This window comes from Leptodactylus fuscus, chromosome 3 (assembly GCF_031893055.1).
Source record: "Leptodactylus fuscus isolate aLepFus1 chromosome 3, aLepFus1.hap2, whole genome shotgun sequence".
Taxonomy (NCBI): domain Eukaryota; kingdom Metazoa; phylum Chordata; class Amphibia; order Anura; family Leptodactylidae; genus Leptodactylus; species Leptodactylus fuscus.
The window spans coordinates 191,271,287-191,296,406 of record NC_134267.1 but is presented as its reverse complement, the minus strand read 5'-3'; the positions used below and the strand labels follow the sequence as shown (position 1 = coordinate 191,296,406).

Genomic DNA, 25,120 nt, shown 5'->3' with positions numbered 1-25,120 from the left:
TAGGCTATATTAAAGGGACCCTGGCACATGAAAAATGCAGCCAGTCTGCCAAGAGTAAAGAAGATTGATGTATAGGATTGTGTGAAAAGACTCAGAATAACTTACATTGTACTGATATAAATCTCTGCTTATTCTGGCCTACGGTTCAGTAGGTGGGGCCTACACAATGACTGTGTACATAGATAGATGTAGGGCCATTCAATAGGGCCACCCGCTGGACTTTTATGTCCAGAATAAGCAGAATCAATTTTTACTTATGCTGAATCTTTTCCCATAAAACTATAAATCAATCTGCTCATCCTAGCTTGTTCTATCACCTGCGGATTGCCTATAATAACATAACGGGTCCAATGAAATTTACCCAAACCTTACATGGCCTTAAATGGCCAAAAACAATTGCTTCCCTGACTAAACAGCTGGAATACCTGTGGTCATTGTATTCAGATTTTTAGCCCTGTAGCATTCTGTTCTAATTCTAATTTGTGTGAGGAACTATGTATATTATGAATACTGTGTTGTGCGTTATGTGTCTAGTTGGGAATTATCTTCTGCTTATCCATTTCTTTTAGTGTAGTGATTAGGTCATGTTGATTTCTTGTGTATTTGTGTCTTTAGAGTCTGTTATTTTATTTTACATCCTCTGGCCAGGATTCTGATATTGAATTGAGTCTCGGTGTTAATTCAATTGGTACCAATTCAATTAACAAGCCTTTGTGTATCTTCTAGGGCAGACAGGTCGACTTTGTGTTTCAACCTGAGGCCAAGATAATTTATATCAAAGGGAGAAACATTACATTAGGAGCATGGATGTCATAATTCATGTTTTATAACCATCCATATGCAACAATATGGCCAGGGAACCACAATAAGTCAGTGATGTAAAAAATCTGGACCTTGAGTGAGAATAGTCAACCCAAATTAACCTGTATGTTTGGTATGCCTGGACTTCTAAAAGTAGTTCACATAAATATCCATTTATACCATAGCTTTAGGTGGAACCCACCCAGAGATATGGCCTGATCCTTAAATATGGAACAACTCAATTGTAATCCCTTCTTATTTTGCATTGTCCTTGACTTTAAACCCTCCACAATTCCAAAGAAAGAAAGTACTGTTTTGCTTTTTAACCCTTTTCTGTGCCAGTGTGTGCTAGAGGCTTATTATGTGGGTCAGAGGTTGCATGCGTGCGAGGTATGGGTATATTTGCCTTTGTCTACCATAAGTGGCGGGTGGTGGTAGCCATTGGCGTGGATGTGTGTGTATGCTGGGATTGTTTCATTCCTTTAACCTAGTGTGATAGGTGGGTGTGGAAGTGAGTGTATGGCATATCATATACATATCATACAGCAGTATAGGAGTACTATGAATGTGTGTGGTATTGGTTCCATGTATGTGTGTAGTATGTATGGTATACTACATTTTAGAAGGGGTATACATTTGGTGATGTCTGTGTGGGTCTGTTTGGGGTTGAGCACACTGTATCTTTGCCCCAGGTAAAGCAGCATTTACAGCATCTCATTACATTGGCAGTTTGGGGCTTCATCTTCATTCCTCTTTGTATGAATACCTGCTTCTTTTTTGCCATTGCTCGTGACCATTAACTGTAAAGTCATATTTGTTTGTTTCTTTACACGCTGCTTAGTGAAAATGGAATGTACCCATATCCTGTAGATGATTTCCTGGACAAATATGACCCTGCGTTACACTAGGGTAATACAAACACCAACAAATTCACAAAGTCAGGAGCTGACAATAACAGTAATGTGAGCAAAACAAAGAGCTAACAAATGGACCAAATGATGATGACGCTCTACACTATACATGAGATATATATTTATTATCATTCTGTCTTCTGACTTTACGCATGGAGAAAAGAGATACCTTCCTGGAGCTCAGTCAGCTGTCTCTGCAGTTTCTGCAGCTGGTTCTGCAATCTTTCACAATGGTTGGTGCTGTCATCTAGTTGACCACGTAGAGACAGAATCTGTATGCCAGCCTCATCCTAATGATAGCAGAATATGATGCTAAATGTTAAAAACATGCAGGATGAAAAGGAGCAAAAATGACATTTAGATGACATAGATCGCTTACAGAACAAGGGGAGCTTTTGTCTTCAAAGTTCACTAAATCTGCGACATTATTTAGCCATTATATGGTATTATCTATATTAAACGGCAGCCTAGATAATGGTCAATGACAAAGCCACTTCTATATTACTAACAGATACTGTCCTCATGGGCACAGCCTTGTGCTGGCGGCTGTATGGCGGCACAAGAAGAAACCTATAGCCACAATACTGCTGATGGTGCTGTCCACAAATATTTATGCCAATTTTGTACAGCACCCACCAGGCAAAATGTTGAAATCATAGATACATAGATGTAAATCTAAGCATGCCCTATTAGGGAGGGTTCACACAATGTCTTTTGGCTCGTAATCTGGCACGTCTACGCCCCGGGAGCTTTTGCGGGCCGTATACGCTCCCACTGATTTCAATGGGAGCCGGGATCGTATATGCGGCGCTATTTTGATTACGAGCCAAAAGACATTGTGTGAACCCTCCCTTACATGGTACATTAAAACTACCGCTCAGTTGTATGGAGCCATAGCTCAACATGTAGTCCATTGGCTCCTTCTACTCCTTCTAGAAATGCCATCATTACCAGTATAAAGTTCCAGAACTATTTTTCCCTAACTTTTCTTTTTATCTTATATGGGGTTTTCTCATTTCGAGGTTTCAGCTGCCGTCCTGTCTCCCCTCCATTTTCTGGTTTTTAGTTCAGTCCATCATGGCGCTTGTATTTATTGTAAAGTGAAGTACCGTAATGTCTGAATTTACATACAGAAGCAATACTCAAGAATCTTATCTAACCTTTAGCAGGTCTCAACAACTGAAAGCTACATGCAAAGAGTGGGAGAGAAGAGAATACATGAAACCAGGCGTGAGAACAGGTCTATAACCTAGGCAAACAGCTGTAAACATTGGGCACAGAGATTTAGCTATACCTGACAGAAGGAGCAAAATAGATAAAGCAATGTATTATGTAAAACACTTCAGTTAGTTTAAGCTACAGCTCTGAATACGATTCTTGACATGCAAATACCATCTTAGACTGGGGCCACAAGTGGCCTAAACGCTGCAGAAAAATATGTGCAGCAGACACGCTGCTCTTTCCGAAGTTGTTACAGTGTTGGAAATCGCAGCATGTCCTTTATACCTATAGGTATCATTGAAGCAGAGAGTCCGCAGAGGATTTTCTGTGAAAAGTTCTGTGAGAAAAAATGAGATGTTTCGCTTTCTGCTGCGGCCGCTATGTGGGGCTTCAGCTTTAAAAGGTTTTTTTTTTTTTTTTTTACACAAATAACACTGTATTCTATGAATACAAAATAAGTGTTTGTCTGCTGGGACAAGAACTTCATGTGAACAGAGCCACTGCTCTATTCACGTTATGGGACTGACAGAGATCTCCAATCTAGAAGTCCCAAAGAAGTTACTATGGCCAAGCATGTGCACCATCACACTTTGGGAGTTCTTGTGATTGGTTATCAGAATCCCAGTGATCAAACACTTATCTCCTATCACACAGATAAGTGTTACTAGTGGGTAGACCCCTTTAATTGTAGGTATGATAGAAGTGTTCCAATTTATGCTCAAAGGAATTAGATTTGTGAAGATTAAATATGTTTGTTTGGGAGGACTAGATTATTATGTAGAGTTGTTTTTGCGGTCCCTGTGAATGTTTGCAATGCTTTATTCACACAATGCACCCATGACACACTGTTGCACTTTTCTTTTTTTTTTGCAGTTTTCTGAGCCAAAGCCAATTGTAGATCCAGCGGGAAAGAGAAGAGTGTTAAGTTCTTCCTTTTATGTTTCCCATCAAACAATACTCTGTATCTCAGCTTTTCTAGCCCTTCATGACTTTGGGGACACTGAGGTTAACTGCAGTCATACCTAGATTATTATTATTATTATTATTATTTTTAATAAAATGAAATATATTCCTCCTCAGTAATACATTGTAGCTATTCCTATGCATTATACCTATTTGTGTTGGCAACTGAACAGTTGCAGGAAAACAACACTTTTCCTCCTTTCAAGAGTAGCTGGGAGGAATATTTACTAACCTCATAGGAAGTGTTCAGAGCTTGGCTCCATTTTATTGGAGTACAAGGTTTTCATGCTCTTTAGAACAATAAAAATTCCCAGTAACCTTGTAAAACATATCCAACAAGTTAGGCTCTGTTCACACTTCTGTTTTCCAACATAGGAACAGAAAAATGATAATAATGTGCCAGATATGTCATATAACACACCAATGGCATCAGATGGATCTCACTGAGCTATGATGGTTTGTGTTAGGTTCTGCATTGGTGTCACTTTGTGAAGAGAGTGAATATGTCCTGATAGTTCTACCTTTACTGACAATCAAGGATAAAATGATAAAGTAGGTAACAGCAGTGACAATGCCCTTATATCCTCACCCGCTCCCTCTGAGTCGCCCTTAATTCTTGCAGAAGATCCTTAAGAGCTACAATCACGCCTTCAGGTTCAATTTCTGGGTAAGGGGAGCGGCTACGGTCAGGAGACCCTCCTCGTGAACATGGTGTCCTTCGTCCATCCAAAAGAGCGCTCACAGAGCCATCTAGGCCTATATAAAAATATTTGCATTAGATGGAACATTCTGATGCGGCGTTCACACTTGTGCCGCAGTCCGCCCTTTGGGATTCCGTCCTATTTCCCGGAAAAACTGCATAGGGGACGGCTTGCCGGCAGTCAGTTTAAAAATGCATTCATTTGAATAGGTTTTTAAAGCAAATTGCCAATGTCCATATGCAGCCTTTTGGCGGTGAAACAGTTTTTTTTTGCATGGACACAAAGTCGGACATGCAGGAATTTGTGTCCATGCAAAAACAAGCAGTTTCATAGTGGAGAGGCCACATATGGGCACATGAAGTTTGCTTTAAAAACCCATTCAAATGAATGAGTTTTTAAACTGACTGCCGGCAAGCCGTCCCCTATGCAGTTTCTCCGGGGATTAGGATGAAAACCCCAAACGGCGGACAGTGGTGCAAGTGTGAACACCGCATAAAAGTTTATAATAAGCAAGATATTACAATATAGATATTTCTCCTATCAAATTCCTAGAGTATCTATTCAATGAATACTCTCACAGAATTATATACTTATTCACCTTTTATTTTTTTTTTATTTTATTTTTTTTTCTTTTAATGTAGATTGTAAGGTCTACATAGAGCTCACAATGTACATTTTTTCCTATCAGTATGTCTTTGTAGAATGGGAGGAAATCCACGCAAACACAGGGAGAACATACAAACTCCTTACCGATGTTGTTCCTGGCAGGATTCGAACCCAGGACTCCAGTGCTGCAAGGCTGCAGTGTTGACCACTGAGCCACCGTGTTGCCCCCCTTATTCACCTTTTAGACATGTTAAGCATTTACCAAGATGTAGGCTTACAACAAGCTGTTCTCCGAAAATACCCAATTGAAACACTAGGAACATTTCAAGCTGCCAAGGTCCAGACCCAATAGTATCATATTGATATTAATGACCAAATGACTTATAAGACTGTCAGTGCAGAGGGTCCGTGGTAACAATTTCTCACCTTTACTGGGAGACATGCCTCTACGAGGTGAGGGGCTGCGACCTCTGACTCCTAATGTACGTCTGATAGCAGAGAGTAGGCTATTTAACTGGGTTTCCGTCTCCCTTCGTGCTGTCTGAATCCGATTCAGCTCACTTTCTAGAGCTCGCACCCGAGTTTCACAAGCCCCAAGCTTAAGTTTAAGATCAGTTGCCTCTGTGGTTCCCCGCTGCAGTTGCTCCTGAAGTGTCTTGGATCCTTCCTGTAGCCTTTGCTCTCCTGCACGGCTCTCGCTCAGTCTCTGCTCAAGATCCCTCTCACGTTGGCGGGATGAAGACTCTAAAGCTGCAAGACGCTGCTGAAGAGACAAAATCTGAGAAAAAGTGGTAGAATGTTAGCTGTATTCCATCCATTTATTGAAATCTGGCAATCGGAATTGTTTGACAAAATTTTTTAGTCTTCTCAAGAAACTGTGAACCAAGTGAAGCGAGCTAAAATCTAAACATCAAGCGAACCTGTCACACTGAAATTATATGGTGTCCGGTGGCTGGAAATCCCAGAAATGAACAGTTAACTGGAGAGAAATGAGACAGCAAATCTTCAAGTTCCCCATAGTGCACCCAAAGGAGAAATGCTACATTTTGTGGTGCCCACGTAAGGGTTACAAGATGGATCTCCCCTTATTCGGTATTATACATTCAACACGTAGTTTATGAGCCAGTGCGTTTATGAGGAAGCCACTTTTCTTGTCAGTGACTCATAGCTAGCCCATGTGTACCTACACCCATTCATTACTGAGGGCAGCACCGTCATCATGGATACACAGGACTCATATTAAGAAATATCCAGTGCAAAAAACATGGAGTTGTCCATTGTGACCAAAAACTTTAACTTAACTTGTTGCTTGGGTCTTTAGTTGTCACCGCTTTTGATGATACACACCTCTCTGCGAGCAGACTCTCTTTCGGCCTCGCTCTCTGTTATACGTTGTCTCAGTTCAAGTGACTCCCTTCGGCTCTGCTGCTCTTTCTGCTCCTCCTGCTGTATCCGGGCCTGAAGTTCAGCCACTTCTTGCTCCTTCTGACTGCTCTCTCCGCCAAGTGTTTTCACCTGTGTGCAGAGGGCAGGTTATTCACATTCTGACGTACAATATTTTGTAGCTTCTAATTTGTTGTAATTGTTCAGTTTTTATGTACTCATAATCTAGAGCTTGAGACATCAATATGTGTATGAAATGTAATTTTTTTTTAACGTTTGCAATTTTGGATAATTTTTATCTACTTATTATCTGCAGACTGAATCAATAAAATGTGTATGAAATGTAATAATGGAGCCTTCTGACATACTTGTCTGCGCAGCTCTTGAAGTTGTCTGCGGGCCTCAATGTGTGATCGCTCAATCTCACGCAAACTATTTCTCAGTTGTGCTGCTTCCCGCTCAATGCATGATTTGGCCTCCTGTAGTACGGCAAGGCGCTGTTGCTTCTCCTCTATTGCCACCTGCAGGCTGGAGGAGTAATATTCACAAAATAATTGCATTACTTTTTCATACCCATACTCACAATACTCACAGCTTAGTACAGCACTGCTCTAACCTTGGAGTATTGGGAGGCAGAATCTCCATATGTCAATCGCGGCACATCCATATATATATACTGTATATATAATATATACACTAACACATTCAGTTTTTGCCTGCCCATGTGCCAAGCAGAGCAACAACATGTGTGGCCCACACTTAGATAAAGATCAGCAGTTCTTAGTGCAAAGTCAAATTCATCTTCCCCTCTGGCTCTTAGTATTCACATTCACTTCTGTGTAAGCAGCTCTCACCCTGTAAGCCGGTCTAGCTGTTGCCGTTACATATGCCTTATGACACCCCAATAGGGTTCTTTCAATATTCTGTGAGAAAATTCACCTAATGGGGGCAATTTATTAAGACTGGTGTTATATAGGCGAATTTTTGTCCATTCTCCGACTGGCACTAGCCGCATCTGAATTATTAAGAGGCTTCTTAAACTTCTGAGAACTAGATTGAAAATCGACGCCACTTAGGAACTGGTGTAGATTTCCTGTATAATGATTGCCAATTTTCTCCGCCCTACTCCGATCACTTTTGTGCAGAAAGGGAATTGGCACATCCTTGGCGCAAAAATGGTCTGTTGGCCAAAGATGTGCCACACCTATTCCCATTCATGCAAGTTTCCTGGTGTAGAGGGATATTAATTCCCCCAATGAGTCCAGTGGTGCCTAGTCACTCAGTCCCGCTGCCAGCCCTTGTGTAATGATGTGATTCCTGTTATTCTTCAGGCCAACTAACAAGAATTGGCACATTAGAAGTGGCATTATCTAGGGGGTAGGTGAATGTTCTGAGAGGGAATTGAAAAAACAGCAGAGGGGCAACATCCAGAACATTTTATAAAAGAATTCCAATTCTTATATTAGCATAATCTAGAAGAATATACCAACCTAAGGCTGGATTCACACTTGCATCTACCTACGGAGACTCCACCACAGAATCCTCTTCAAATTGTCAGAGAGAGAAAAGTCAAGCAAAGAGCCCTCATGTCTGGCATCTCAGTACCTCATGTCTGGTGCAAGTAAGTAAAATAAAACGCCCTGGACAACCCCTTTAAGTTCAATGTTTAAAGGGATTCTACCATTAAAATCCCATTTTTTCTCGATCACACGTAGGAATAGCCTTAAGAAAGGTTATTCTTCTCCTACCTTTAGATGTCTTCTCCGCGCCGCCGTTCGGTAGAAATCCCATTTTTCTTTGGTATGCAAATGAGTTCTCTCGCAGCACTGGGGGCGGTCCCCAGTGCTCAAACAGCGCTAGAGGCCTCCCCAATGCTGTGAGAGAAATCTCCAGCGCCGCCTCCATCTTCTTCAGAAACACCCTCTCCTAGCGTCTTCTTCCGTCCTAGGTTTCAATCTACTAGGCATGCGCAGTCAGCTCTACCATCAGGCCTTGAGCAGAGCCGACTGCGCATGCCCGGCAGCCACAAGAAAATGGCCAATTACACAGTAAGCTATGTAAGCGGCCATTTTCTTGTGGCTGCAGGCATGCGCAGTCAGCTCTGCCCGAGGCCTGATGGTAGAGCCGACTGCGCGTGCCTAGAAGATTGAAACCCAGGACGGAAGAAGACGCCGGGAGAGGGTGTTTCTGAAGAAGATGGAGGCGGCGCTGGAGATTTCTCTCGCAGCATTGGGGACGCACCCAGTGCTGCAAGAAAACTCATTTGCATACTGACGAAAACCAGGATTGTACTGAACGCCGGTGCGGAGAAGACATCTAAAGGTAGGAGAAGAATAGCCTTTCTTAAGGCTATTCCTACGTATGATTGAAAAAAAATGGGATTTTAATGATGAGTCCCTTTAAACAGTATGCAGAGAGCTCCTAAGCATCTCTTAGTGGATGAAAACAAACTGAATATTTTCATTGAGGGGATTGCAGGAGATTCAAAGATCTGTGTCATAAAAATGATATCTAAATCCTGTAGAGATAGATTTATAAAATAATCAGGCCAGAATGTTAGATTTATTTAAAGTAAGAAAAAATAAATGGAGTTTAAGGATGGACATGGCCTTTAAGCACTGATTCTACTGTTGTAAACCTACCTGCTCCTCTCTGTCTCAGTTTTCTTGATGGACGCTCTCAGTTCAGTGTTAGATTTCTGCAGAGTTTCTCTTTCACGTGTCAGATCGCCAAGATCTCGCCGCAACTCTAAAGCTTCCTTCCTCTGCAATTCACATGTTTCTTCAGTCTCCCGCAGCAGGCGCTGAACTTCAATGATGTCCCTACGCAATCCATCCCTGGCATCCTCTGCTACACGTAGTTGTGTTCTCAGCTCTTCCAACTGTATAGGACAGCACCATTTATTGGAAGGAAAACTGAAGAAACTTCTGGCTACTGTTAAACGTAATACTTAAAAAGCCAAGGTCCATGTACATGTATCATGGCTGTATATTACCCTGTGCAAGTCTCTGTGCCCACATAGGGCAAAATGCCTCCTGTTCCACACATCTGATACGATGATTAATTCAAAAATTCATGAATAAATTGTTATCATCCTTAATTCTTATAGGATGTCAATAAAGTCATACTCAGCAGATACCAAACCACTCTACACAAGGTGCCATAATGTATACAAATACTACACATGTACACGTAAAACAGGTTTGAATAAGAACAAGGAACATTATCAATTCTACGATTTTGTTCTAAGGTGGATATAACCATTGTGAACTGGCCAACCCTTTAATGTGTATGGGGGTGTCCCACTATCTTCCTCCCTGATCGAAGTTATTGGGTAAAGAAGGATCAGGCTGTTAGTTTTCAGATGTGTCTTGAAACGCCTTATTCTCCCCTCTTCAATGAGAAAATGTACATGCTTGGCTGTCAAGCATCCATATGTATGGAGGAGGGCAGGAGGAACAACTATGATTCCAATCCAAAGGCCTAAAATCCTATCATTGCATGAGAAGCTGAATTTCTTTACAGACAGGACAGAAAAATCATAAATAATTTCCACAAGTGAGGAAAAGAAGATTATTAGCCTCTATAATGGGTGTCCTAAAAATCTTCTTAAAAAGAGGGGGTCCAGTTTAGAAAGACCATTGTTATAGATATACAAGATAATAGAGGGAATCCTCTGTTGAAAAGCCACATCTATTGGAGAGTTTGTGATCAGCTAATTGTCAAGGAATCCTTCCTACAAGAAGAGACTGTCCAAAAAAGATTGTAATACTGATGATCTACCCTTAGGATAGGTCATCGACATCTGATCAGTGGAGGTCCAATATGTAGGACTGCTACAAATCAGCTGCATAAACTACTTAATAAGCTATGTAAGGCCACATTCATCGCTCACATGTCCTTTTTTTTGCAGCTCAGTCCCATTCAAGTGAGTGGAGCTAAATTGCAATGCCAAGCAATCCCCTATGCAATGTGCTTGTTATTCAGTGAAGATGCTGTCATACTGCGGTCTCCACATCTGATTCGTGGGGTTACTGATTGTCCAACCTCCACTGATCTGTTACTTAGAATCTATCCTTAGATCATCAATATTAATATCCTGGGAAACTCCTTTACGGCAAACGCTTCAGTTTGTTCCTTGGGATTCACTGTAAACTTGTACTGCTGAGACCTTGCTTCCACCTTTATTATAGGGAAATACTTGCTGCGAGACATCACAATTCTGCAATTTTACAAGTGCCCACATGCATTCCCATGGGCATTGCCTAATTGTCGTTAGCACTTCAGAAAAAGAAGTCTAAGGGTCCATTCACACGGAGGAAGTTGCCGTTGATTCTGGCGTGGACCCTGCGTCAGAATCAGCGCTGAAAAAAAAAGACTCCCATTGACTTCAATGGATTCCGTTTTCCGAGCAGGACCCATTGAAATCAATGAGAGATTATTTTTCCCATTAATTTCAATGGGTTCCACATGGAAAACAGATCCCATTGAAGTCATGGGAGTCTTTTTTTTCCAGCGCTGATTCTGATGCGGGGTCTGTGTCAGAATCAGCGCCAACTTCCTCTGTGTGAATGGATCCTAAAATGTGTTTCTTTGTTCCTGACTACAGATGAGGAGAGGATGAAAATGTCCAATGACCAGAGCTGATATAATTTTGCACAGCAATGATGGGAATAAATATCTGATTCATTAACTGCTAAGAACGCAGCTTACCTCCTTGGTCAGGTTTTCTCTGTCTTGACTCAATTGTTTGACACGCTCACATAGACTCTTGTTCTCTTTAGAGTGAGCTGACACAGCGTCTTCAAATTCTGCTTGTAAAGCTTTTAGTTCCAAAGAGACTCCGTCCAGCATTGCCTGATCAATTTACAAGAATCAATTCTAAAGCATTAGTTTATTATTCAGACGGAACTATAATATGCCCACTAACATATGCCAAGACTGTGACTCCCTTGCAGCCATATATTTCATGTGTATAACACATCAGACAACTATTCCCCAATCATGTATACACCATATACATCATATGTGAGCTCTTAATCTCCCTGGAACACATTGTGTAATTGTGTATTGTGTGCGCTGCATAAACCGACCTTGTCCTGGTCTTGCCTAATCTGAGTTTCCCGTCTAAATCTCTCAGCCTCCAGTTTGGTGTCAGAAAGCTCCCTCTGGGTCTGCATCAGCCTCTCACTCAAAGTATTCTTCTCGGTTTCTTTTTGGAGCAGAGCCTGAAAAAAAGATGAGTCTTTACTAAGAGAACTCAGCTCTCACAAATAGACACAAAAATAGTCACATGGGGGAAATATATTAAGGCCTCGTACACAGCCATAGGGGGTCAGAGAAAAATGGAATGGACTGCAAAAGGATGACACCCATGTGCAGTACAGGTTTTCCACAGACTTTATCAATAGAATAGACAGAGGGAACTGCAAAAGAAGACCAGAACAGAACCTGCTGCAGTTTTTATTTGTTATTCCAATGGCCTCCATACAGATCCATAAAACATATATTCATGTGCATGGAGCAATTTAAATGAATGGGTCTATGCAATCTACTAATACAGTTCTGCAATGACAGATGGCACATGGTCGTATATATAAGGCCAAAGCCTGGGTTTTCATATTCTGGTCAAAAGCAGTGTAGTAAGATGCAACACATTTAGTAAAAGGTATATACACGTTAATTAATTTGGCGAAGTTAAGCTGACAACTGAGTGATCTGTGCTATAATATACACCAGTTTCTTTTATAAATTGAAGTTAATGTGTCAGGCTAAGGAGGCCGTACCCCCTCCGCTAAACCCTGCCCACTGTTCTGGATACTTTTGTAAACTGCAGGGAGAACTGCAAAACAGCCAAAAGTTGCACATTTCTGTACCAATGAAGCTTGTGGTTAAACTGGGGACTTTAAAACACCAGTTTAAATTCCCTCCTTGAAACATGCCCATTCTACACATATTAAGAGATAATCCTTTAATAGTCCCACAGTGGGGAAATTTCAGTATGTTACAGCAACATAGTAATACAGATACAGGATAATACACAGTAATATATTATGGAAGTAGACACACATAAGCTGAGAAAAAGAAGCTATACTAGGAGTCCGAAGCAGCTAAGTAAGAAAAGAAGGAAGGAAGACTTCAGAGTCATTTAGTTCTCTGTGTGGAGTGATCTTCGCTTGGTCTGATGTTGGTTATATAGCCCGATCGTGGTTGGGAGGAAGGACCTCCGATAGCGCTCCTTCTCACACTTGGGGTGAAGCAGACGGTCACTTACAGTGCTGCCAAATGCCGTCAAGGTCTTATACATGGGGTGGGATTTATTCTCCCGCATGGAGCTCACCATAGACAGTCACTTACCACCTTTACTGGGTCCAGGGGGCTCCCCAGGACAGAGCTGGCCCTATTGATCAGCCTGTCAAGTCTATTACTGTCTCTGGTTGATATACTGCTCCCCCAGCAGGCCATACCGAAAAAGATGGCTGAAGCAACCACATAGTTGAAAAAGGCCCTAAGAAGTGTCCCCTGGACTCCGAAGGCCCTCAGCCTCCTGAGCAGGTAGAGTCTGCTGTGGCCCTTTCTGTGCAGCGCCTCCAGGTGATCAGCCCAGTCCAGCTTATTATTGAGGAACACACCCAGATACTTATAGGTCTGGACTATCTAAATGAAAGTCCCTTGGATCGCCACAGTCTCTGTATTCCCTATCGTCACCATCATTGATGAGGCCTACTATAGCAGAGTTATCACTGATGGTGACGATAGGGAATACAGAGACTTAAATCGGGATTTTGTTGAATGGTGCCAGCAGAACCACTTCAGGATTAATGCTGGGAAGACCAAGGAGATGGTGGTGGACTTTAGTAAATAGATTATTATCTGTCTTGAGTGTGTTCCACTAACAATTTTTTAGAGACATGTTAGAGCCAAGACAAGGGTTAAGAAAGTGACATGGTCACCAAGAGCACAGCAGGAGAAGAGCACAAAATAAAGCTCTAGTCACATTTGATTTGAATTCCCGGCATATATGATGGACATACACTGTAGCCTGGACATATGTATCTGTATGCTATACATACATACGTATAGATGTAGCTGTATATGTCTTCCACTGATGGTCAAAGTTAAAAAGTCGCACTTTTCAGCTGGTGCTGTATGCCACAAAGAAACTATGGGTATACCAATCTAGTGTGCATACAGCCTCAGACTGCCCTGTCATCACTGAAATTAGAATTTCCTTAGTGATCCTATTGACAAAGAATAGTAGCAATGACATATACTGTAGACAGGATGGGGGGGGGGTGAATTCTGTCCTCACCAAAGCATCTTACCCTCCATCCAACAATCCATCTTGTCCCTGTTATTAAAAAGCCTCCTACAACACAGAAAGCCAAACCTCTGGCTGTGTATTGGAGGCAGTATTACAATATGAATGCATAGATAGATCTGCTAACCTTTTGTTTCTCAGTCTCCACCCGCAGTAAACTCTCTTCCCTCTCTTCTTGCAGGCGAACAATCTCCATACTCAGTTTCTGCCTCATGTTCTCACACTCGGATAAAAGCTCCTCTTTCTCCTTCTCCATACGTTGGACAGCTTCCTGTTTCTCCTCCATCATGGCCAGCAACCGTGACTCCTAAACATAAGTAAAAGGTGTCAGGCAAAGCCATGAGCTACAAAGTATGTGACAGTATAATATCTAGAGCTTATTTATCTCCACTAAAGGGATTTTCCATGGCTTATATATTGATGACCTATCCTTAGACACCCGGGACCCCCCACCAATAAGATGGCTGAAGAGGCCATAGTGTATGGGTGAGTGCTCAGATGAGTGCCGTGGCCTTTGGAGTTGGAAGGCTAAACCACACAACTCGGATGCGACTCCTACATGGATGACAGCCATGGTTAGACAGACACGGTAAAGCTCCTCTAAATCCCCCCAAAAAACAGTGATTGACTTCTTAAGAAAATAAATATGTGACAAGCTCTTCAACTTATTAATGATACAATATCAATAACTGTATAATAAGTTATTAAATAATTAATCATTTTATTTTGATGGGTCAGTCAGTAACTTTTTCCTAACTTCAACTCCACACAAAACTGGCCCCGATTTTCATTCTGCAACCCTGCTACCAAGCACAGTGTCGCATAGGGGCTGTATTTGGTATTGCAGCTCAGCCCTATTCAGTTGAATGAAACTGAGCCACTGCTACACCATGTGACCGATGAGTGTGACATCATCAGCATTTTAACAGCTGAACGTTAGGATATTAGCCCCCACCAATCACATATTGATGACATCCATCCATGTGTAGGCCCCACAAAACCCCTTTAAATTAACCAAGGTGATTTGTAATGTACTTGTAACTTATAAATGTACTCACCTTCTCCCGCTTGAGCCGCTCGAGAGTTTCTTGGTGCTGCTGGGCTTGGTTACTGAGAGACATCTGCGCCGTTTGCTCGGTCTGTGCTAGTTGCAACTCTACCTTGACCTTCTGCTGCCGCAGCTCGGCCAGGGCTTCTTCAGCCTCCAAAGCTTGGTGCTGAGCCTCCGCTATCATGAAAGAGTCTCAATTAATACACAAAAAAACTACAAAATCTGGCTGCAAGTATGCAAGTGGGGTCTGTAATTGGGTGATGGATGCTTTGCTAGACAAATGAATAATAATACAGTGATATGGTAGTGGGGAGCATACTGAGGCAATGATCAGAAACAGACATTTGTACAAATGATCAATCCAGTTACCACCACAGTTAAAGACCCTTTAGGACTTCCTTAATATTTCCATGTTATCCTTCAGTCATTATTACTCAATCTGCTTGTTCACATTTTGAAGAATTGGAATCCAGATCTCAAAGGATTATCTCAAGATGACAGCTCATTTTCATAGCGCATATGGATATAGTGGGCAGTGTCCAATTTAGGATCTCCTTCTATAAGACACTTTCCTCATGTAAGGGTATTGTTTGAGGAGATGTGGCTTGCCCCAGCCATTAATGTCACTAAATATAGTAGTGGGACACTATCAGTGTTCATCACGTGCAGGATATGGCACTGTCACTAAGAAGAGAAACAAAAAGAGCCTATAGCCTATAAACCGAACCCAGGTTCTTGGATATTTTCAGCCATCCATCTAATATTCTAATATTTAGGAGGGTCTCCTGATTCTCCCTATAGACAGATGGGATCAGGCAGATGGATATCAACTGCTCGGTCCCTTTCTTCCCTCTGACACTTCATTACAAGTGTCTTGCTTGGCCAAGCGTGCATACTTATGAAGGTGTCAGGAGAGATATTCGTCAGTCAAACCATTGGTCAACCAACAGCTATCTTATATGTCTTTATTTCCATCAAGAACAATCTTCTACAATCTGACATGATCCTTACAAACCCTACAATTTCTAGAAGGGGCAAATAAATCACTTATTTATAGGAGGAAGTACTAGCACTGCTTTACTAAATGTCCGTACATATCTTTGGTCGCTCTTATCAGCAATTTTTATGTAGCTGATAAATGATGCACTAAAATAACTGTCCAAAACTGCTAAGACCATGTCCGACCATACAGCGAGATACATTAGATTACATTTGTACTGTTTCGGACTTCACTTATCAGTATCATGTCATCATGTTACGCTGAGTACTGAGCGGATTATCTGTGTTTAACATAATTCACATTAATGTTGTGTCTAGAATAGGAAAAGACTTTAATTTTGCATGCAGTAATCTTTAGCTGGCTGATTTTCTGAGAATCTATTAGGCCGCTGTATAATTTACTACCTCTTAAATGGACCCTGAAGAATATTTAGTAAAATTGTGCCAGGCTGTCAACCCGGCATGACCCTTCCTGGACACCTTTCCTGAATTGTGCATACATAAAGACATGTGAGTATTGCTGTGCTGCAGCCAGACAATAGGTGAGTATAGCCTCTTAAAAGCCTTCTATCTTGATATATGTACACAGAAGATTATTCACTGACAAACTATGGCTCCTACAAGTCTCTATTATGGGAGCGATCCTTGGTGATTTTATGATCCAGATGTACATTAACCTAAACTATTTGGAAATGAGAACACAGTCCAAGCCGAGGCCACATAGACATAACATTTATTATAGAGAGGTCAGGCAATGGGTTTATACCTTGAAGGTTTTGTTTAGCAAGCATAAGTGTGTGTATCTCTCCTTCCAATTGCTCTCTGCGATCTTCCAGCTGTGCCGCCCGGCGCTGTGCGTCATATAAGGTGCTCTCTAGAGATTCCTTTTGCACCCTAGGAGACCAGGACAGGAAAACTTAAGTCATAGAGAAAAGGGGCAGAAAGAGATATGACCGACCAGCAGTAAAAAAGAGCCTCACCGCAGCTCAGCAACCTCATCTTCTTGTTCCTGTCTTTCAGTTTCCAGAGCTGCTACCTGCACGCCAAGCTCAGCATTGTGATTGGTCAGCTCTTCAATGCACTGTCCTGCGCGCTGCAAGGCCGATGCCTGTATGTCCAACTCCCTGCGATTCTCTTCCAACTGATCCTGAAGTGTTTGTACTAATGTATTGGCCTGATGGAGAGCGAAAGAAAAAAGGAAAATGTATATAAACTTTTTTTTTTTATAAGGAATTAGATGTAATGGAAGATATGCTATGTGAATACAGGACCAAAACAAGATGCAAAAAACATCTGCAAGACAACACATGGCCAGTTTACTGTGATACTCCTTAAAGAGGACCTTTCACCATCTGGGGCACATGCGGTGTAATACACCGCTAGAAAGCCGGCAGTGAGCTGAATTCTATGGACACGTACTAGGAGGCGAGGAAGCGTTCCTCACCGCTATCACAGTACAGCGTTATAGGCGCTACTGTGAGGAAGGGCGTTTCTCACTGACTGTCAGCAAACAGCATTATTGGCTGCTGCGGAAACATGGTAGGAAAAAATGCTGTGTTTTACAGTACCAGAAAAGTGGATGACATTTTGAGTAATCTCATTCAAATATTGTGGAAAAACAGCTTTATCAAAAGTACAGCATCTTAATTTTAGCTGTGGAATTGCAAGTGTCTTCCCTGTAGATTTAATAGGGGAAGAAAAAAAGCACAGAGAAAAATGCAGCCAAACCCATCAGTCTGATAATGTAACCGCTATATCTGGGTGTAACAGGTATTACCCACAACAAGATACGGTCATTGGGTTACTGTGGGTGGTGGGATTTAACGTATGTACATTTGGCCATGCCAGTAGTGCTGGACAGTTAAGACAAGGTGAAGATAAATTCACACTGGAAAAGTGTTTTTCTACATGGTAGTCTTTTCATTCTAAGAGAAACTTAACAATTTTTGTAATTACAGATAAACCAATAGATCAATATATAATGGACCAGCCTAAGCCAGCGATTCAGGGAAAGGGAACAGCACTCACCCAGGAATGAATACAAGACTTCTTTATTATGAGAGGACAACACACAACGCGTTTTGGGCCTGGCCCTTTTTCAAATGCAAAATACTGTATTCTTCAGTGGTTATGAAAAGGTCACAATAACCAAAGACCCTTGTAAACACCTCAGGTGACGGTGGCAGCAGGATACAGCATTGACATTGCATTGCAGCATACAGAAGGAAAACCTCTTTTTCAAGTGCAAATGGTTGTATAGTAGTATGATTACCCAAGGTGTTTACAAGGGTCTTTGGTTGTTGTGACCTTTTCACAACCACTGAAGAATATTTTGCACTTGAAAAAGGGCCAGGACTGAAACATGTTGTGTGTTGTCCTCTCATAATAAAGAAGTCTTGTATTCATTCCTGTGTGGTCCATTATACATTACTCTGACGTTCCTGTGACGTGAAGCAGCTGCTGCCCCATATCCCTATCCAGACCATTGGATTGGTCATTTACATGCTAATGAGTTGTGACATCCTCACAACCCGTTAAGGTGAGCAGACATTTTGTCTGTACCTTTTGCCATATTACCTCTAAGGTAATACGCGAGGATCGGCTCGGTGTTCTTCCAATAGCTCAGTCACTTCTAGCTAAACTAACAGCAGACCAATGGCTGTGAGGCCACGTCTTACCTGAGCAAGCTGTTCCTTTAATTTAGCTCTTTCTCTGCGCACACTGTGCAGCTGCTCCTCAATCCTCTGCTGCTTCTCTTCAGTCTCCCGACACCTCCGTTCCAGCCCGGCTCTTTCTGTCTGCAGCTGTGATACCTCAAGCTCCAAAGCTTCTCGCTGCTCCCGCAATGCAGCGCAGCTCGCCTCGCTAACACGCCTGTCCTCCTGCAGCGAGCTGCGCTCAGCCTCCAGCTGTATTAGGAGACATGAAAAAAGGAACAACATGATTCCTTCTTGTTCCACCAATATGAAATATTCTGACATTACTTTCTTTGTGAGACTTATGTATATACTGTAGCACCTGTATCTATCTGTTATATCCACTGCACTAGGAATAAATTACAGGTTCTATAGACAACCAGATTTTCCAAAAGGCCGGAGACACACATAACGTAATCCCTGAGGGTTAGCCGCTGCAAATTTGCTGACCTGTGATCATTTACATTTACAGCATAGTAGGTGGGTTTAACCAAATCCCATCCCTTTGCTACACAAAAAACCTGCAATGCCAAGTGACTTGTCTTTCAGTATGTCAATTATTGCTCTGGATTTCAACCTTGGTGGTGCAAACAGAAATCAGCGCATTTGCTATGGGTGAACTTAACCTAAAATATACACTGGACTATGGGATTCATCCAGAGTTAGACAAGTGAAAGGTAATAGAGGGGTTAATGTCAATAGCTCCTGTGGTTCTTGGTGACCTACAGTCCAGGGGGTGAGGTGGGATCAAGACCATGTGGTCCATGGTACAAGTTAATATTTTATTCCCTGTTGGTCTAGAGTAAAATGCGAGTTAATACCTAGGGTATCTGTGTTTACTCTCTTATTCCCTGGTGGTCTACCATCTATAGTAAAAGAGAAGATTCATCCAATTTATTTTTAGAAATTTCTCCTTATTACTGAAGCCTGAAATGGAAAATAGTATGGTTTTCTCATTCTCACTCATCAGCATAATGCCAGTCCCAATGTCAGTCTAGCTTTTTGAGTCATGCCAGACAGCGTGGTTGTAATGATCACAATGAAAAATGTTTAATATTATAGCACATATGGATGGGTGACAAGTAACAAACACGTACAATATTATAGAATTGATACAGTCAATGTATGTTTAACATAAATGTGTTATGAGTAATGTGTACCTGTAAAATCAGACGATTCAGGGCCACTTTATCTTGTGCTAAACCTTCGTTCAATGCACCCATTTTGGCCAACGAGTCACTTAGTGCCGCCCGTTCACTGCGCATCTGGTTGAGCGCCAGCTCTAGTTCTGCTCTGCTAGACTCAGCCTGGCATGGAAATCCGTGTTAAAAACACACAATCAACACCAGAGACACTGTGTACTGTACTTAGATCAATATTATGCATCTCATGCGGAGTTCTTGGACCAAGTGAGATAGTCGATGTGGCATGCCCCAGTGATCACTCTTTTTGGACTCAGACTAAGGACACACATTCAGGTTTTGTTGATGCAGTTTTTGAAGCCAAAAGCTGAAGTGTATTGAAAACTGAGAGGTCCCATCTGTCCTCTATAGCTTCTCACCCTTTATAATTCACACCTGGTTTTGGCTTCAATAACGGATAATTCAGCATTCATTTATATCCCTATTCATTTCACTATTATCAGAGGCAGAATTCCTGTTAGAGAGGCCCGACCTGCTGTTTGTCCATTTACCTTGCTGAGAGCACTGGATACAGCATCTTTCTCTCCTTGTAGGACATCTCTTTCAAGCATCATCTGACTTAGGCTCTCTCTGACAGTAACCAGGTCTTTCTTCAGCACTGAAACTTTTTCTTCCAATTTCTCTTGGGTTCTTTGCCTATAATACAATAGAAAGAATAAAATATTAAGATAAGTCACTAAGATAAAATCAGTGGGGTATGACACCCAACACACCATCAATCAGGTGTCTTCAGCAGCTGATACAGAGAATGGAGCAGGTAGCAGACAGCACTGTTCTCTGTGTAGTGGCTGAACTGAGTTACTACAGCTTAGTGCCCATTCAAATGAACGGAAGCTGAACTGCAGTACCTGGTCTTGCCACAATACAAAGAACAGTGCTGTCTGCTTCCTCCTCCATTCTCAAATTATTGATATTACTGATCTAACATAGATACTATCCTTAGTATACGTTATCAACATTTTTATCCTGGTAAATCTGTTTAAGACTGTCAACACCATCCTAGATGCACCAACCTCACATCCAGCATATGTTACTGGGAGGGACATGACCACATGTGAGAAATGTGAAACTAGGGACTGGTTGTATGGGAAGCATGGAGAGTGCAGCCTAAAACTTATTGTGACTTTTTAAGCTATAGGAATATTCCAGTAGGAGCAAATTATTTGCTGATCATGGGGGTCCAAACAATCATGACAACTGGGGTGTTTTATATGCCAGTCTTGAATGGGGTGGTAGGATAGACAGTATATGACGCTCCATTCATTATAAAGGGACTGCCGGAGATATCTGAAACCCAGTAGTCAGCTATCTCTGATACTCCCAGTGAAATGAATAGAGCAGTGCATGCTGTCCATCCTGCAGGGTTGTGAAAGCAGAACCCACCAAATAGCAAGTTATTCTTTTCAATGTCAATTTTGCCCATAGTCTTATAAATTCAGTGTAACCCATGAACAAAGCAAACAAAGCCAATGGTAGATCAGATCCACCACAAACTGGGATATAACATAAGTAGGAGGTGTCCATGATTTTTTCTTTATTGCCTGTATAATGGCTGGGTGCCAATACCGCAGCTCTGCTTCCACTCAAGTCAATGAGAGCTGCTCGCATCAGCTGTTCGGAGGTGGGTCCGGTCTGTGCAGTGTATGGAGTCAGAAACAGATAGCTCTGTGTCCTGCATAGTGGCAAGGTGCTGGTACTCTCATTCCATTGAACTCAATGAACTGCAGTAACACCTCTGGGCCACTATAAAGAGCATGGAGCTATCTGCTTCTGGCTCCATGCACTGTATAGTACACAGATGAACAACTACCGATCAGATCATATGGGCTGTCCTAAGGATAGCCCATAAATGAAAAAAAGAAAAAAAATCATCTACAACCCCTTTAATGACAGCCTACACCTACCACCTTACAATAGGGAAGATATATTAATGAAAATAGGCCAAATATGCAAATCTGTTTTCCAAGATGTAAATAGGAAAACAGTGCCTCTGTTTGCTGCCCTCTAGGGGCAGCCCCGTTAAACATCATGCCCGACATTTTCAACAAGCCTTAATGCTATGATGCGGCGTTTAGCCAAATCAGTTTAAGGGGGCTGCCCCTAGAGGGCAGCAAACAGAGGCACTGTTTTCCTATTTACATCTTGGAAAACAGATTTGCATATTTTTCCCATAATCCCCCAGTGAAGCAAAAAAGGCTTTTGTAAGTCTCCATACGCCTGTGAAGGTGATCTCTCCTTAAGGAGTGATATTATCCCTAGAACCTGAAAACAGGCCAGAATTTTGGTTCATAAAAGGCGTACAAACATTGCACCACATTTATTAATTGTTAACGATACTTTCTATGCCTTGATTGACCATGAGGAGTGGTTTTGTGGAAGTGCGCATGGCTTGTTGAAAATAGGTGTGGCTTAAGATGCTATATTAGGGTGCATGCACACTACGTAACGCCGGGCGTGTATGAGAGCCGTACACGCCGGCATTACGGCAGACTGCCGAACACTTCCCATTCACTTCAATGGGAGTGCTCGTAACAGCGGCGTTTACGAGCGCTCCCATTGAAGTGAATGGGAAGTGTTCGGCAGCCCTGCTGTAACGCCGGCGTGTACGGCTCTCAAACACGCCCGGCGTTACGTAGTGTGCATGCACCCTTATACACAAAACAAAAACTTTTTGGGAGATTGACAACTAAACCCACACTAGGATAAATCTCGCCCCTTTTTAGAAAGTGTCCAGATTCCTATTACTAGACTGGAGTGCGCTGTGGGAGCTCATATAAAAGATACAGCGTCGGAGCTCAGCTTTTAGGTCACGTGTTTGACTCTGGAATGGGAATAAACGGCAGCTCAGAAAATGATGTTATGTAACTCAAGTATTGCAAAGTATAAGTAAAGTAACTTGATATTTGATATCGACCTATAATAGGAGTAGATTGTTGATGCATGGTGCCCGTGCCACACGGTATTTTCCGTGGCTTTATATTTAGCTTCCTTATTTCAGCGTAGCGGGGTTAGTTCCATGTGCTAAGTACGTGTTCTCATAAAACTATCACTAAATGAGAAGTTGCTGCTTCCTTTTCCTCACCCTCTCTCCAGCTCCTTCTGGTTACGTTCTCGCTCCCTGGTCAGTTCCTCCTTTTGCTCTTCCAGAGCCTCCCTCTGCCGCAGTAACTCTGTATTCACGGCCTTCAGTCTTTCAATCTCGGTCAGGGATGCCTCTGCTCTCTGCTTTGCTGTCTCTAAAGAATTTTCTATCGCATCCTTCTCTCTAAGAAGACATAAAAAAACATATAATGAATGCTCCCTGTATCTTACCAGTACTGAAATACAGTATAATCTATATAAAATAAAAACAAGTGTATTGTAGGTGACAACATCACGTCGGCAAGTATATGTTAAGTTTACAGGGTCATGGTGAGCGGGTCATATAGCGTTTAGGTCTTCCAGCAGAGGGTGACAATGACAAAGACAACAGCCTACAGATCACCCCTACCCAACTCTCAACTATGTGCAGTTTACCTACTGACTGTTTCCTATGCAATACAGACAGAAAAGCAGGTTGAACCTACACAATGGCACATCTCTAATAAAATATATACTATTTTTGCAAACATCAAACTCAAAACCATGATGTATAACTGGCTGCTATATCATTTCACTCACAGAATGATCCCCATTAGAAGTTTATCGTATATCTCGACATACAGGCAGACATTTCAGCAAAGAATAAAAAAACGAAAAAACAAACAAACATATTTTCCTTTATTATCTTAAGTATCACAAAATTAATTTGGTCAGGTTCACTCTAAAGACACCAGTCTGTTCAGCGAGTCCATAGTTACACTATTATACAGTAAAGGGCTCTTACAATGAAACAATGTGGTGATATAAAAAATGGCCTCCTCCAGAGATAGGTGCGGGTCCCAGAGGTGAGATCTGCATTTATCAGATCCTGTGAATATACCATAAATGTCTGTTGTGGGTGACAACCACTATTTTAGACATTTTACAACAGGGTTTTATTAGACAGGTTGTTCTATTAAGCTTGAGCAGCTTCTATGCTTCACATTACATTGCAAGCTGCTGCATGTTGGTCTCAGTAAAATCCATCAGACTGGTTATCTGATTGGTTTGGTTTCTGATCCTTCTCTGGCTCTCCTGAACATCATGTAAGCTCATAGGTCAGGATAGTATTACCTGTAAGGGTCCAATAGTCAACCCATCAGGCTACACTGTGGCTCCTGGCAATATTTACACACACAATTTGTAGTGATTTGAAGTCCATGGGACAAAGATGTAGTACCAAAACCTGCCGTACGTAGAGCAAATCTACAGGGTCAAGGCTGTCAAATTCTTGCATATATAATACTATGGGAAAAATATGCAAATCTGACTTCCATGATGTAATTAGGATGCCAGTGCCTCAGGCATGCACACCAATAGAGGGCGCTCACTGAGAATGTGCAAGTCTATCTTCCATTATGTAATTAGGAAGACCGAGTCTCAGTCAAGCAAACCAATAGAGAGCGCTCCCTTTAACATCATGCCTTCTATTGGTTTGCTTGACTGAGACTCTGTCTTCCTAATTACATCATGGAAGATAGACTTGCACATTCTCAGTGAGCGCCCTCTATTGGTGTGCATTCTTGAGGCACTGGTTTCCTAATTACATCATGGAAGTCAGATTTGCATATTTTTCCCATGTTCTTTTGCACAGTGGAGCGCTCATGGCTTAATAAGACTCCACACACCTAAATGATGGTTCTCTCCTTATGGAGTGATGATATTCCCTCAACCCTATATAATACTAGTGACCTATCCTAAGGACAAGCCATCAGTATTAAAAACTGGGTAACACCTTTAATTAAAATTAAAAATAAATAAATAAATAATATTTCCACAGCTTTAATGCATTTACTGTACTGAGGACTAAAACTGGCCATACACATTAGAAACAATGTGGTGAGATAAAAGATTATATACACGTTAGATAGAAGTAGGCTGACAATAGAACAACTGCTGAATGAACGACTATAAGATGAACAAACTTTCAAAATTCATTTGGGAATGAAAAGTTTTTCATAAAAACTAGATCTTTCCATTACTGGCCAAAAAATCCTAAGGGTGCATTCACACAATGTCTTTTGGCTCGTAATCTGGCACGTAGACGCCGCGGGAGCTTTTGCGGGCCGTATATGCCCCATTGATTTCAATGGGAGCCGGGATCGTATACAAGGTGCTATTTTGCGGCCGCAAAATCATGGCCGC

The 25,120-nt window shown here is 41.8% G+C and overlaps 1 protein-coding gene across 1 annotated transcript in view; it reads right to left on the bottom strand.

Annotated features, from left to right (window-relative positions):
* The window catches only part of LOC142198549 (uncharacterized), a 74,414-nt gene that overhangs the window by 7,585 nt on the left and 41,709 nt on the right, over nt 1–25,120 (bottom strand). Inside the window, exons 14-29 of the mRNA XM_075269582.1 lie at nt 22,938–23,120; nt 20,347–20,491; nt 19,814–19,960; nt 18,636–18,866; nt 16,938–17,131; nt 16,724–16,851; nt 14,966–15,135; nt 14,035–14,214; nt 11,680–11,814; nt 11,300–11,443; nt 9,229–9,467; nt 6,955–7,114; nt 6,551–6,718; nt 5,630–5,981; nt 4,486–4,652; nt 1,882–2,002 (exon numbers count right to left, since the gene is read on the bottom strand). Of these exons, the coding sequence (XP_075125683.1) occupies nt 1,882–2,002; nt 4,486–4,652; nt 5,630–5,981; nt 6,551–6,718; nt 6,955–7,114; nt 9,229–9,467; nt 11,300–11,443; nt 11,680–11,814; nt 14,035–14,214; nt 14,966–15,135; nt 16,724–16,851; nt 16,938–17,131; nt 18,636–18,866; nt 19,814–19,960; nt 20,347–20,491; nt 22,938–23,120 (2,864 nt within the window). The remainder of the gene's footprint in view (nt 1–1,881; nt 2,003–4,485; nt 4,653–5,629; nt 5,982–6,550; nt 6,719–6,954; nt 7,115–9,228; nt 9,468–11,299; nt 11,444–11,679; nt 11,815–14,034; nt 14,215–14,965; nt 15,136–16,723; nt 16,852–16,937; nt 17,132–18,635; nt 18,867–19,813; nt 19,961–20,346; nt 20,492–22,937; nt 23,121–25,120) is intronic.